The sequence below is a fragment of the Rhincodon typus genome, chromosome 27, assembly GCF_021869965.1.
Source record: "Rhincodon typus isolate 14 chromosome 27, sRhiTyp1.1, whole genome shotgun sequence".
NCBI lineage: Eukaryota > Metazoa > Chordata > Chondrichthyes > Orectolobiformes > Rhincodontidae > Rhincodon > Rhincodon typus.
The window spans coordinates 5,016,394-5,032,153 of NC_063358.1; the positions used below are offsets into that span (position 1 = coordinate 5,016,394).

The following is a 15,760-nucleotide window of genomic DNA, read 5'->3' on the forward strand; positions in this document are numbered from 1 at the left end:
CTTGGCCTGCTGTGTTCATCCAGCTCTACACTTTGTTATCGCACATTTTATTGATTTGCTTTCTGCGCTTTTTGTTATTTCTATATTAGAGGCATGAGAAAGAACTCTTACAGAAGTTCTGTGATGCACACCTGAAATATATTCTTTTTCTGTTATTGCAGGAGAAAAACATGACTGGAAAAATGGGTAACTGATTTATAAAATAATTGTAGATGAGGAAGTCTGTTGATATGTATTGATTCATTAGCTGTTTAAAAAATTGTCACAGGATGTGGTGCTGCTGATGAGGGCCAGCATTTATTGTCCGTCTCTAGCTGACCCTTGAAAAGTTGACCCTTGAACTGTTGCCAACCACGTGCTGTTGAAGGAACCTTGGCAAGTTGCTGAACCACTCTCTAGTCATTTGTCCCTATTGCTGCATCTAATTGTTTTGTAAAGAATTCCAGGATTTTTTTACCTCCACCACTCTGCCCAGGCGTCCACTCCAAAAGTTGATCACACTGTGCATGAAGGTTATCCTCCTAGTAGTCAGTTATAATGGAGGAATTATGAGCAAGAAGAAGACATTTAGCATCTTGCTCCTTTCTTGCCCTTCAATAAGATCACGACTAATCTATTTCAATTGTACCTTTCCATCCTAGAAATCCCTAGATTTTTCCAACGTCCCAAATTCTATTTATATCTGTCTTGAATATACTTAGACACTGAGCATCCACATGGGATTGACATTCCAAATATTCACAAACTTCTGGGTGAAGTCGTAAGGATTAGAAAATGATGGCCAGAGCATTGTTATTTCCTACCTGCTTTCTTTTAATCAACTGGGTTCGTTTCATTTGGCCCTGGTAATTTATTCACTTTTAAGGATGCTAAACCCAATAATACTTCCTCATCACCTCAAGCTTGAATGACCAAGCCCTTATGGTGGAACTATAGATCCTAGTTGTGATTTGTCTGAATGTTACCTTCTATAATTCCTGAGAGAAGGTGTGCAAAGAGCTTGGATTAAAATATTTTTTGGAATATTCATGTATGCAGAGCATACAAGTCTGGCGCATTTGTCTTCAACAACCTTATGCAGTAATTGTATTTTCAGGGAGTTTGGATTTATTTTAGTGGTAACACTGCCTTTCTTAGGCAGTCTTTACTGAGATCACATCCCAGGATCTCTGCTGTAAGCACAGAGAAGCATTTGCTGAACAAATTTGCAACCTATTCATAATTTGATGTGGTGCCAAGTTGCTTAGGGTTTTTCACTGTTTCGTTTCTCACTTGCCTCCTGTACTTGACACTTCTAATGAACCTTGCTGTCCCGTTCAGTTTTTAGATGTTCTGCATGTTGTCTGTGCATTTGCTTTGGTTTCACTTGCCTTTACTGCATTCGGAGATGACCTTTTTCTCACCCTTGCTCTCCTTATGAGACCAATTTTGATCTCTTGTTTTGCTCTATTAGTGGGATTCCTCTGTGCGAATGCTATTTTCCTTTCCTCCACCTTGAGCAGTCTCCAGTCCAACCAATTCCACCTGGATTGTATCTTTTATGAAGTCCATTCTCTTCTCTGTCAATATGCCTGCGGTCTATGTTGCTAAGTTGTTCTCTGCTGCTGAGTCGCTACTGTTTCTAGTTTCTTTACTAACTCTAGGTCCCTGTGATATCCCTGATCATTGAGCTCCAGCACCAAGTGTTCCTCGTAGCAATTAGCTATTGTTGTTTCCTCTTATCGCACATGTTATAGATATCCTCGAGTACTTCTGGGAAATAGTTACATTGATATTGGAATGTTCCTCAGGGAGGTGGGAAAGCTCAGTGCAAAGGAAGTGACCTATGAAAAGTTGACGATATTCACCGCCTATTTGCTGTGATTCGGATTCACTGGTTCTGGTAAACTTGCTGTCCTCCGTCAAATGGATGATAGTTATTTTTGGTACTGAAGGAATTGAGGGTCATTTGGTATTGTGGGTAGGTGGAGTGCGATCTGACCTGTGATCTCATTGAATGGTGGAGCAGGCTTGAAGGACTAAATAGCCAACTCTGGCTCCTATTTCTTGTATTCTCATGTACCCTTCTTCAGATGTGAGTTTCGTAGGATCATACAATCCCTACAGTGTGGAAACAGGCCCTTCGGCCCAACAAGTCTACACCGCCCCTCAGAGCATCCCACCCAGACCCATCCCTCATTATCCATCCAATCTACACAACCCTGAACACTATGGGCAATTTACCATGCTCAATCCACCTAACCTGCACATCTTTGGACTGTGGGAGGAAATCCACGCAGACACGGGGAGAATGTGCAAACTCCACACAGACAGTCGCCCGAGGGTGGAATTGAACCCGGGTCCCTGGCGCTGTAAGGCAGCAGTGCTAACCCCTCATGTCACTGCATTGTGTAGAAATCACATTTGCACTTGAGTCTTTGAGTGCATTGGCTAGATCAGAAGCAAACAATCAGTTTCACCCTCAGAATACTGAGGCCACTTGAAATAATGAAAATGTTGCCTTGGTTAAGCTAACAGTGCAGACCAGGATTGGAACTGGTTCCTGCCAAGTGTGTTTTGTTCACTGCCACAGCATGTGATCCACTGGGAGGCTGGTTCTCTTTTTTTTATAAGCTGCCGTGATAAATGATCATTTATTTTTCCCTTTGTTGCTGAATGGCGTGCTGAAAGTATCAACTTCTTTTCTAAGTGTCAAAATAAAGATACTGAATCCAGAAGTGTGCCTGCTCCTTTTTGCTGTTATAGCTGTGTGTGTTCAGTTGCACTAAAGGTAATGACCAGGGCAGTTTAATGCGATTATCCAATGACAAAGCTACTCTTGGGAGTTTCTAATAAAATGGATTTACCAAGCCATCCTCTCATTGACACCTGACAGAATTTATGATGAAATCATGCCCTACATTTTAGCATCCTGTGTCTGATGTGTATGAATGTTTCCAGGCCATTTTCTTAACTTAATTGTAGAGACTGCCGCAGTTTCATGAAAGGAGGGACTTGCATAAATTCAGCTCCTTTAAATGCCCCTGGGATATGCCAAAAGTTGACTGAAGTTGATTGATTACCTTTTTTTGAAATGTTAACAATGTTGTCAGGTAGTTAAATTGGTAGGAGATGTCTGTGCAACAAGGTCCCATGGAAATGACTAATTTACATCATTAGTTCAAGTTTAAATTTAGCCAGGGAATCTTCAGAATTTTCTGATTGAACAGTGCTTTGGAATTTTTTTAGATTGATCACCTTATTATCTCAAATTCAGCACAAAACAGTGTAGGTATTTCATTGAACTCGCTACACCAGTCCTGCAGGAGAACTAGACTCTGACAGTGAGAATGCTAATACTAGCCTGGCGTTTATTATGGAAGAAAATCTTGAGATGAAACTCCCAAGATTTATGCTTCTCTACGCCAATTGACATTTAATGTTAGATCATTATAGCAGATAACTTTTCTTTAAAAAAGTGTCAAATCAGTTATAGTTTACAAATAACACTTGTGGATTTTTTACCAAAACTGCTTGGGAAAGTGGTTGGATGAATGGCTGAAATTAAGATATCCACACCGGTTACCTATTATAGACAAAATTGGTGAAAGATATTCAGTTACTTTCAATTTTAATAGGAATAATTTTTCTGATACTGGGAACTTTTAATTGGTGCAGCTTTGCCAGCACAGCCTGTTTGTGATGACTGTATTGTTAGCTCACCTCTGAACCAGCAGGATGTTGGCAGTGAGAGAACCCTGGTGAAGGCAAGCCAACATGTATTAGTGCCAAAGAAACAAACAAACTGCAGAAGCTGGAATCCAAAGTAGACAAACAGGAGGCTGGAGGAACACAGCAAGCCAGGCAGCATCTGAAGGAAAGGAGCAGGACTGAAGAAGGGTTATACCCGAAACATTGACTGTTCCTTTCCTCCAGATGTATTAGTGCCACCTCCCAGTCTGCATGAATGGAGAGAGTTAGTGATAGAAGGGCATTTAGTTTAAAATTACGTGAAGTTTTGACTTGCTCAAAAGCAACAACTGCGACATTTTTGTGGTTTTGCTTTGGCTTTGTCTGCAATGTCCAAGTTTTCTCATTATTCAGTGCTATCTCAGCCACCATTTAGCACTTTTCTGTTTTTGCTCTTGAGAAAGTGGTGACTGTGACAGTGCACATGGTACAGGCACACCCAGAGGAAAGAGATTTTGAAAGACCGACAGTGATGGAATAGCACTATCACTCTAAGTCAGGATGGTGTACCGCTTGGACAAGAACTTGCAGGTGATGGTGTTTTCATCCGCTGACTACCTTAGTCCTTCTAGATAGCAGTGTTCAGGGGATTGGAAGGTGCTGCTGGAGGAGCCATGGTAGGCTATACAGTGCGCCTTGTAGATGCTGCCATTTTGTTGATCTTCAAGTGTTCCAAATATAATGGTAAACAACGAACAGTGTGGCAACTCCATGGCAAAGGGAAAAGTTGAAAGAGAAAGCAAGAAGCAAGTTGCCAGCATTGATCTTTTTGTGATCCCAGCTTTAATGTCATTCTTCTGCTTTGGAAGAAAAGAACCCAGCAGACCATTTAGCCCTTTGATGTTGTTTTGCCATTTGGTGAGATCGTGGCTGATCAATGATTGACTTTGCATACTCACTTGCATCTCATATCCTTCCATCCCTCTGGCCAAGCCTGTCAATCCCAATTTTGAAAGTAGTAATTGATAAGCATCAATTGCTGTGTAGTGTGGAAAGATCCACATGTGTTCTACACTTTACAGGAAGTTGCTTTTTTTTTTCAGAAGGTTTTGGCTCCATTCTATTTGACCATTTCTCTTGTCCTACAATCTCCAATCAATGGAAGTGGAACAGATGAAGAGAAACTATGTCTTCCCCTTCATATCTTATGCTATGTTTGTCTGTTTGCTGCCCCATTCCATGTTTTGTTTCACTTAGAGGATGCACAAGATTTATGTTTGGTCACAATAACTGCAACATTTTTCTTTTGTTTGACTTTATCTGTAATCTCCAAGTTCCTTCATTTTGCTTCTTTCTTACCTGACCCCAAGGATGGATGCTTTTATTCGTTATTTGTCTTCTGGTTTTTATCTTGGCTCGTGGCCATGTAAATCATGGGGACTTTGAGCCCAATTAATTGGAAATTATTAGTTGACTTCATAATCCTCTGTGCTTATTCTTTTCTTCTTTTTGTTTTTCGCAGGATTCAGATCCTAGCTGGTTTGAGTCCATCGACAGTGTGTTCTGTACAATGAGAAAACCAGGACCTCAAAAAGGTGAGTGCTGGTGATCTGCGACGATAAAATGTTCTCTGTACCAACTTGATTGTCACCAGTGATTGGCAGGGTTACAGGTTTCGCAGAAAAATGGACAGAATTGCAGAATGACAAGTTAGAAATGCTGTGATCTCCAAGTGCTGAGCCCAATTTCAGGGAAACGATATTGAATCTGCTCGCGAGTTGAAGTGACAGAATCTGCTTCGTATGGAGGAAAAGTCTGGATCTAATTGTTGGGGTCTGTAAATATTACATTGAAAGTAGAATTCGAGCATTCTGTGGGATAACCCTCTGACTGGATACGTGTTAGATTAATGGATACACATACCAGGACTGATTTCTGGTGCAGTAAAGAAACGAAGGAAAGTAAAGAAACCTGTAAAGATTGTGTTTCAAATTTTTGTCAAAGTCATGCAGTGTTGACCTAAAGTATTAGTCAATAGGTGAGCAGATAAAGTAAATGGGGGTTGAGCATAGGAGTAAAGTTTAAAACTCCTTTGCAGGAAACTAATTAAACCCTTGCTAATGTATATGTGATGGACACGCATGTTAACTGAGAGTTAATTGAGAGTTTCTGCCTTCGAGGTGAGGTGTTAAATCCAGAATTGCCTGCTCAATAGGACATAAGCTAACTAATGAAACTGGCTGAAAGCAGAACACCAAGTTTTACATGTGCCCTTACCAAAGTTTGTTACTCATATAACAGGCAAAGGTGATTATCTGGTCGTTCAATTATTATTTGCAGTTAAACCATGGCAATGAGAGAGGAAGAAGATTCCTGAGCCTGCACAATGTGTATTTTGGAAATAAAAGTTAGTGAAGGGCGTGGAGATGAGAAAGGAGTCATGAGAAGCTGGAGACTGAGAAATAATGAGTATGGGAGCATTGGAATGTAGGGCTGGAGAAGTTGACCAAAATAAGGAATGCAAGACTGTGAAGCAGTTTAAACACACAAAGAGGATTAAAGTTGGAAGATCAAAATAAAACAATGTAATAAGCAGAGCCTGTGGTTAATGTGGCGAGAGAGATTTGGTGTGAAGTTGAATGGAGATCACTGTTTTCGATGAATTAAAGAAAGCATTGGAATGGTTGAGTCTGGATGTGATGAAGAAATACATGAAGGTTTTACAACAGAGGCTGAGGTAGACAGTGATTGATGGGTGAAGAGTAGGTTGTCATGGAGCTGGTAAAGCAATGGAGTCAAAGCCACATTGGAGTTGAACAGGACCTTGAGGTTGTGAACAGTCTGGTTTGGGTCAAGGTAGTGGCCAACGTGTGAGTAATTGGCAAACATTCAAGTTCACTGTGGGGTTCACTGACTTCGTAGGAGGGAGTGCATTGAGGCTTACCTTGCCCACACAGCTCATGTTTGCCAATTATGTAATCAAGATAGAAAGAGGAAGGGAGCACAAATTGACCTGCAACTGGTATAATGGTTGTTAAAGATGCTCTGTCTCCGTGATGGGTAAAATTGGATTTCAGCCAGGGCAGTCTCTAAAGCTGCACAATAGAGAAGAGGTTTTGGTGTAGGGTGGCATTGTCAACCATGTATAAGATTATAGAGACAGAATTGGGGGACAGCGAGGTGGTCACAGTTAGATGGTGTTTGTTATTTTTGGGCTATTTTGCTGCAGCGGGAAGGATGAACACCTAATTGTGGAAGTTCCAACAGGAGCAATGGGCATAGGTTTGGGAGTCAACTAAACATCTAAGAGTTTGAGAAGTAAGGGTGAAATAACTCCACGCAGGTTAGTATCCCATCTCCAAATCACCCTTTATTTACATGTGGAAAGTCCTTATCACTGATCCAGCTCTCTCAGAGTCAGCTCTGACATTCCTGTTTATATCTGTCAGCCAGGGCTCCCTGATTGAACCAGGGTAACAGCCCCAATCAGGGAATCATATCCTAGGAGGTCCACCTGGCTGACCTTCTTACAATCAGTGCACCCCACCCCCAGTAAGTTCGGGATGCAGGCCTGCTTGTTTTATTATAGCCTCTCCTGGGCCATTTTCACGTCAGGTCTGGTTCCTCTGACTCTGCCTCGGATACTGGCGGCTTGTTTCAGACGGTAGCCTGCCTCTCGCACCCAGAGAAGAAATTCATCCTCTTCTTCAGATAATGGTAAAGGCATCGAGGCTGTGATATCAACTGTGTCCACCTCGGACTCTGAGGTTCCTTTGCTGGACGAAGGAGGAGAACACACAGATTCTGACAGCCTTTCTGGCTGTTCTGAGGGGCAGGGTTTATTTTGCTCCTGCCCCATGTGCAAGTTTTCAGCTTTTATGTGGTCCATGTGCTTGTCAGGAATGCCTCATCTACCCAAACCTTGTATGGCATGGGACCTGACCTCACTTTGATCGTGCCTCTTACCCCCATGCAGGGCCATTTCTGTGGTTCCTTCACCAAACTTCATCCCCTGAAATAAACTATCTCTCTCCCTTAGAGGAGTCTTGTGTCCAGCATTGGCAGTCCCGATGCCGTTTCACCATCTTTCCCCCTTGTCCAAGAAGATCAGATTTAACCTGGTTTGGAGTCATTTCCCCATTAGCAACTCTGCTGGAGCTATCACTGTAGTTGCACGAGGGTGGTCCTAGAATGAAATAGGAACTGGGACGGTTTTGTATTGAGTGAAGCTGGAGGGTGTTTCTTTAAAAACTGAAAGAACTGCGGATGCTGTAAATCAGGAGCAAAAGCAAAGTTGCTGGAAAAGCTCAGCAGGTCTGGCAGCATCTGTGAAGTAGAAAACAGAGTTAATATTTCGGGTCTGGTGACCCTTCCTCAGAATTGGTGTTTCTTTAAGCCTGCCTTCGACGTTTGGACTGCCGTTTCTGCCAGACCATTCGATGATGGATGGAATGGAGCCGTCCTTATATGCCAGATGCCATTCGACTTTGGGGGCTACTCAAATTCGCTGCTGGGAAATGATTGCCCATTGTCTGTAACCAACACTTCAGGGAGTCCATGTGTTGCACAAGATATTCGCAGCTTTTCTGTCGTCATCCCTGTGTTTGATGAATGAACTCGATGCACGTCCAACCACTTAGAGTGGGTGCCCCAAAATGACGAAGAATATTGACCCCATGAAAGGACCTGCATAGTCGATGTGTAACTGGGTCCAGGGTTGACCCTGGATTCCCACAAGCGTGGGGGAGCTGGTGGTGATAATTCTTGTCCTTGTTGCCACTCTGTGCTCTGCCTCACTAACACGGCTCTGCCTGCATCCATTCCTGGCCACCAAACAACTTCTCACCAACATCTTCATTTTGGACATCACTGGATGACCCTGGTGGAGTTCAGCCAGTATCTAGCGGGGACCTTTGCTTGGGACGGTCGCTCTTGCTCCCCGTGATAAAGTGGCATCCTGTAATGTGATATGGTCTGCCGGGCCGAGTGGTTTCTCTTTTGTTTGTGATGGCCATTTGGTTTCCCCCATCATCACCAGCTGTTCCGATTTTGCCAGGACCGGATCCTTTTGCGTCCACAGCCTGACATTGTCAGCGGTGACTGGAAGGGTGTCTGGAAAGTTTAAAATCAGAGTGGCGGCACCAGTGGGAGGTGGTGCAAGGCATCGGTATTTGGTACTTGGCCTCCCGGATGGTGTTTCAACTTGTAACTGCACGCACTGCAAATTCAGCAGTGGGCTCTCATTCGTCATGAAGCTATGGGCGACAATGTCTTGTCCTCTTTGAGTAGGCCTAGCAGGGGTTTGTGATCTGTTACTATCATGACTTTATATCTGTAAAGATGATCACCAAACCTTCCTTCTGTATCTGGGCTTATTTGTGCTGTGCACTAGGTAAAGTTCAGGAAGCATATGCTATTGGGTGTTCCTGTTCGTTGGGCTGTCTGTGAGCCAACACTATCCCAATACCATACGGGAGGCATCAAATGTCATCACCATATATCGCTTGGGATCATAGTGTGCCAACACCTTGGATGAGGATAGCTGCTTCTTCACTTCCCTAAAGGCTACGAGACCATTTCCAAGGCTCCCCCTTTTTCAGTAGCAGATGTCCAGCTTTGTGAAGGACAGCACCCTCACTAGTTTTGTGTATAAATCCACTGAGCGAGAGATTGGGTATTTATCCGGTCACAAGAAGTGGTTTACCATTTGTTTAAAATCCCCACAGAGGCAAACAGACCGGTCAGGCTTCATGATCGGTATGACAGTGCTGTCCATTCGACAAACTGACCTTGTTTGATGATTCCTTCGCTTTCCAGCCTCCTGATTTCTGCCTCTACTAGTGCCCAAAAGACAAATGGCCCTGGGCAGGCCTTGCAGATTTGTGGGATTGTTTCCTGGTCCACATGCAATGCGGACTTAGTTCCTTTGATAGTCGCTAGACCTTCCTGAAAAGTTTCTGGATACTTAATTAGGACTTCACTCAGGCAGCCATTTTCTAATTGAAAAAGTTTGAGTTAACCAAGGTGAATCTTTCTCAACCAATTTCACCCCAATAGGCTTGGGCCTGAGCCTTTTACTACAATCAGTGAGAACTGAACCAGCTGCTTCTCATACAAGACCAGAAACAAAGTTGTACATTTAATCTGTAGGGGTTTCCCAGTATAGGTTCTCAGTCTAGCCGAGGGGAGGATAAATAACATTTGTTATTTGTGGCAGCTTACTACCTGCATTTACCTACAAAACACTGACTGTTTCAGCGATTCATTGGCTATGAAGAATTTTGAGGTGTCCTGAAGACTTTAGACGTGTTTTATAAGGAAATGTTTGCTTTGACCTAACTTGTACTGCAGGCACTGAATCCCACAACAAATGTTAAAATAAAGTGTAATAATATATAAGTGGTTCACCTTGCTGATGGGGCAGTCGTATTGACACTGAGGTTGGTGCAACTCAAAATGAGAACTCCATTTGTTTCCCAAATAAAAATGAAGGAGTTGGGACTGCCAGTCACATCTAGCAGTTTTCAAATCACTATCCTTTCTCCGTTGGGTTATTATTGCATGAAATAAGTTTGGCAAATTCCAATAGGCACTGACTGACAGCACCAAACTCCCTCAAATGTAACAACAGAGAACAGTGATGCTTGACCAAACTTGCTGTTACGGATAAATAATACAGAGAGCTGCAGGTGCTGGAAATCTGAAACAAACAAAAAGTATGAGAAAACTTCAGCTCAGTCAGCTTTTGTGGAGAGAGAAATGGAGTTTATGTTTTAAATTCAGTATGACCCTTCTTCAGAACTTTTGTGTTCTGAAGAAGAGTCATTCTGGACTCGAAACATAAATGCTGTTTCTTTCTCCACAGATGCTGCCAGACCTGCTGAGTTTCTCCAGCCCTTGCTGCTTGTGTTCCTGTTATGGAAAGTGGACAACATTATTACATCATCGCTCTGGCAGTGGTATTTTTTAAAAATAATGACTGAGTCAAAGGACTTCAACCTGCAACTGGATGTACAATGTGTAACAGTCCATGATGTGGACCTGGGATAGAACTTTCAGTGGAGAGCAGTTCAATACGGGCCATGGCAGATCAGCTCTGCTTTCTGAATCTGAGCTGATTTTTCCTTAACGGAAAGGGGGGCTCGTCAACAGCTTTGTCCAGGGTGTGAAATGAGAAAACCTCTTGGTTTTGAGCATGACCACCACTTCCCTTGATAGGTTTAATGGGTAAAAACAGCATTTTAGCACCTAACGCATCATTATTATTGCCAGAGTGCAACAGAAAATATTGCAAAGACTAATTGATAATGATGGGTTAGGATTAATGGGCAAAATTAGCATTTTAGCACCTGTCAAGGGAAGTGGTGCTAATGCTCATTTCACACCCTGGAGAAAGCTGCTGACCTGCAAAACAAATCTTTTCACCGTATCTTGGTACAATGATAAATCGAATCAAATCAACAGAACTGGGAAACATTAGTGATGTAACAGGATTACTATTCCTAAATGTGTAATTCATAACCAACTCGTCTCCCCTGGGCACTGAGTGGAAGAGCAAAAATTGCATTCCTGATTAAATACATGCAGCCTTGTCTATGGAGGGCTGTATGGGGGCAGAAAGTGCAGGTTAAGTGGGAGCCACTTCTCAGCAGGCTGAAAGGTAGGTCACCTGGGCTGCAGCTGTGTTGATATTAAGAGTGTACAAACATATCCGCTTTTCTGGCTCCAGAACAAGGCATGGTTTCAAATTGAATTAGTGATGTTGGAAGGGGGAAGTTAGTAGCATCAGTGGGGTATAACTAAGTGAATAATGGACTATGAGGAATCCTGTCCAGCTTGTTTGGAAAATAATTATTCAGTGTTTCTTTACAATCTCAGATTCTATACAAATACCAGGACATAAGCTCCGAATGAAAGCAATTCATTTTCTTTGTAGTGGCAATAATTTCCTTCAGGATCAAATTAATTGTTCTGAAGGACTTGACAAAACACTGCTTTTCTGTCTTCAATTTGGTAAGCATTCAACTGTTTTAAACAATGTTTTAAGTCATTGTTGATCTAATTTGAACACATTGAACTTCTCAAAAGGCTCCACTACATACACAATGAATAGTATTTGTCAAGGTATTCATGAAATTCCAAATATTTTATATTTTCATGACAAAGTTGATGTTTAATGCAGCGAATTATAATCGATATTGAAGAACTATACAAATAAGCTACACATTTAGCCACATGATAGGCACCAGTCAGAGTCTGGAATGTTTTCTCTGGTTAATCTGGTTTCTGGTTAACCAATCCTGTGCTGCCATTTTCCAAGAAAATACTCATCTCATCTCAGTTCTGCATGGGTGTTAGGAAGAGAGGTTGGTCGTTCAGCCTTTGTGTCTTTTTTGTTGTCACTCAAGTAGACCGTGGCTCATCTACATCTCAATTCTATTTCCCCAACCTTTCTCATTTACCTTGACACCATTGCCAAATAAATATCTGTCTAAAAGCAAACTACTGCAGATGTTGGAAATCTGAAACAAACACAGAAATGTGCTAGAGAAACTCAGCAGGTCCAGAAGTATTTGTGGCGAGAGAAACAGAGTTAATATTTTGAGTCCAATTTTACTCTACCTCATTCTGAAGAAGAGTCATGTTGGATTCAACATTAGCTGTGTTTCTATCTTTGGATTTGCTGAGCTTCTCCAACGTTTCTGTGTTTGTTTCAAACATCTACTTAAGAAATTTGGGGGAAATTTTTTATTGTATTGTGCATTGTCAAGCATTGGCAACACAAAACAGTTTAAGATCATAGTTCTTAAGGCAGCGCTCCATCAACAGTGAATGGGTGGAAAATGTTCATTCTCCCAGCTTGTGCTGAGTTTTTAGGCAGTGTAGAAGTGGAATGGTGAGATTAAAACATCAACCATTCTTTCTTCTACATTTCTAAAGGCTGATGAATAGTCTGTGTTTGTCTCGAGAGAGTGAGGTGAGGTTTGCAATGCTCAGTTCTGGTGGAACACACCATAAGATATAGGAGCAGAAATTAGGCCGTTCGGCCCATCGAGTCTGCTCTGCCATTCAATCATGGCTGATAAGTTCCTCAACCCCATTCTCCCACTTTCTCCCCATAACCCTTGATCCCCTTGATAATCAAGAACCTATCTATCTCAGTCTTAAGTGTACTCCATGACCTGGCCTCCACAGCCTTCTGTGGCAGTGAATTCCATAGATTCACCACTCTCTGGCTGAAGAAGTTTCTCCTTATTTCCGTTGTAAAAGGTCTTCCCTTTACTCTAAGGCTGTGCCCTTGGGTCCTCATCTCTCCTACCAATGGAAGCATCTTCCCAACATCCACTCTGTCCAGGTCATTCAGTATTCTGTAAGTTTCAATTAGATCCCCCCCTCATCCTTCTAAACTCCAATGAGTATAGTCCCAGAGTCCTCAAACATTCCTCATATGTTAAGCTTTTCATTCCTGGGACCATTCTTGTGAACGTCCTCTGAACCAGCTCCAGGGCCACTACATCCTTACTGAGATATGGGGCCCAGATCTGCACACAATAACAGCTTGATATCGTCGTCAAATCTTGGAGTATTACTATCTGTGTAAGGTACTGCAGTGTTGCTGGTGATTATGAAACCAAAGTCCAAGAGGTATCAATACTGTCAGCTGAAAGTACACTGCACAATTCAATTTTAGCTTTGCAGAATTTAGGGTTTTCAGTTTTGAAGCAGCCTCTAGTAAAAATGCAAAAACATAGGAGTAATATACAATGACCTTGACTAGGTCACTTACCCAGGTCTAACTCAATATTTTGGAAAGTGTAATAATGGATTTCTGGTAATTTTATCTTACTGCTGTGTATAGATTTTGCCTCAAGAAGTACATATGAACTGGCCTTGTTTCTCTGTGTTGGTACACAGCAACATTGATTTTACAGTTGTCTTCTTTCCTTGGCACACTGCTGCTGTGCTGTCACAAGCTCTTCATCAAAACACTAAAGATTTTTAAAGTCCATTTGCAATCTCTTTATTCCCTTATTAACAATACTTCTCATCGCCTGCTGCCACCATCTGAACAATTATGCAGGTTATTATTTGGATTCTACTAGGTAAGTAGGTGGTCTGTAAAATCACTTCTATCTCAATGAAATGGGTCTGTTCCATGATATGGTTAACCTTTTGTTTATTTGTTCCTCGATGCCTCCCTTTTGGTTCCCTATAATCTACAATATGCCCAAAAGATGGATCAGGTTTAACAGACGACAGGTATCAGCCAAGCTGTTAGTCGGGGAGGTTTGACCTGTTTTATTTTGTTGTCACCTTCCTTTGCCCTTCAGAGAGGTCCCTTCAAGGCCCTTGAACCAATTCCCTAAGGAAGACCTCAACTTGAATGCCAGTCAAGTCTGAGATTTGAACTGGAGTCTCTACTTTGAGAGCCCAGTGTTCTAATATAGTAGATACCGCCCAAATCTGAAGAGAATCCTTCATTGAAATGTTTTATGCTATTGTTTTCTGCAGTGTTTGATGTCCCATCACAGTCTGAAATATGAGCACATCTGTCAACAGGAGTATTAACACAATCCCATCTACTGTTTGAGACATTCTCTTGAATTTAAGGTATTAAGGCAATCCTTCTTTTTAATTTGTATCTTACAGACAAGTGCAGTGGGATAGCTATGTAGCGTATTGTGACATGAATCAGGAAAACGGTCATATAGACTGTTTGCTGATCTACTTTTTTCAACTTGAATGTTTAAGAATTTAATCGTATTCCAGAGGGATGTATCTAAGAAACAAATGCCATTTACTCTTCAAGATATAGTGACCAGATTGCTATCAAATGCCATTGTGCACTTGGTGCAATATTCTGGAATTGAACTGAATACTTATTGTTAAATGTGTTAACGAGTGTATTCCAACCGCTGACTGCGTGAAGCCCACTTACATCAATGTGAAAGATGGATATATGGAACATGCCGTTTTTCTGCACAAATTGCAGTGAGAACCAGTGACCGGAAAACATAAGCTATTGTTTTCTTTTTGTTCTAGTTATAGATTGGAAAGATGGAAAACGACAAAAGTATGCTCGGAGTGGTCGCCCATCGAATACTCCATCTCCATATCAAGGTAAATACCTCAACTTGAGTGAAATGTTACCTCGAGTATACAAGAAGCTGGCAAACTGTTTCTAGATTGTAAATCAGATCAACCAGACAAAGTCCTTTTGTGGCATTTCTTCTGGAAAGAACAGTGCCAAGCAAAAGAGTTGTGCTTGAACAAACTGGGCTGGCATCCCACTTTTTATGGTCTGCATTGCCATGTATGCCTTACACAGAATGTTGCAGCAGCAGTAAACGACTTTGTGTCAGGATTTTTTTTCCATGAGCTTGTTAGAATTGATTCTAAACAATTGTGTATATGTATTTCCTACTCCCCTTTATGGACTTTCCTAGTTTTAAAAGTATTGTCCATAAGTTAGGAGCTTATTGCTCTATGTAACATTCATTGAGTATGTTTTTTTGAATAAGAACATTGCATATGTTGAAGTATTGGTGATGTAATGGGTCTCCTACATTTTACTTTTAACTAATTTACACTTTTGAAGAGTCAAGAGCCAACTTAGATTAGGGACTCTTGACATTAGGAAGTTAATTGTAATAAGGTTGATTTGTGCATAGTCTACTTTAAATCTCTCTAATCTCTCCTGTCTGTGTCTCTGTCTCTCTCTCTCTCTCTCTCTGTCTCCTTTCACTTTCTGTCTCTCTCTCTCTCTCTGTATTATCTATCTATCTATCTATCTATCTCTCTCTATTATCTCTCTCTCTCTTATCTCTCTTCTCTCTCTCAATTGTCTCTCTCTCTCTCTCTCTCTCTCTCTCTCAATTGTCTCTCTCTCTCTCTCTCTCAATTGTCTCTCTCTCTCTCTCTCAATTGTCTTTCTTTCTTTCTTTCTTTCGTTCGTTCTTTCTTTCGTTCGTTCGTTCTTTCTTTCGTTCGTTCTTTCTTTCGTTCGTTCTTTCTTTCTTTCGTTCGTTCTTTCTTTCGTTCGTTCTTTCTTTCTTTCTTTCGTTCTTTCTTTCTTTCTTTCTTTCGTTCT

At 41.6% G+C, this 15,760-nt stretch overlaps 1 protein-coding gene across 9 annotated transcripts in view; it reads left to right on the forward strand.

Moving 5' to 3' along the window:
• Positions 1-15,760, forward strand: part of LOC109921159 (polycomb protein SCMH1-like) — a 176,571-nt gene that overhangs the window by 8,311 nt on the left and 152,500 nt on the right. For 7 of the 9 annotated variants that reach the window (XM_048613229.1, XM_048613228.1, XM_048613231.1 and 4 more), the window contains 2 exons: positions 5,192-5,264; positions 14,713-14,790. In XM_048613229.1, coding sequence (XP_048469186.1) covers positions 5,240-5,264; positions 14,713-14,790 — 103 coding nt within the window. In that variant the 5' untranslated portion in view covers positions 5,192-5,239. Of the gene's footprint in view, positions 1-5,191; positions 5,265-14,181; positions 14,281-14,712; positions 14,791-15,760 lie in introns of all 9 variants that reach the window. The other 2 variants (XM_048613235.1, XM_048613232.1) reach the window with 1 other exon arrangement.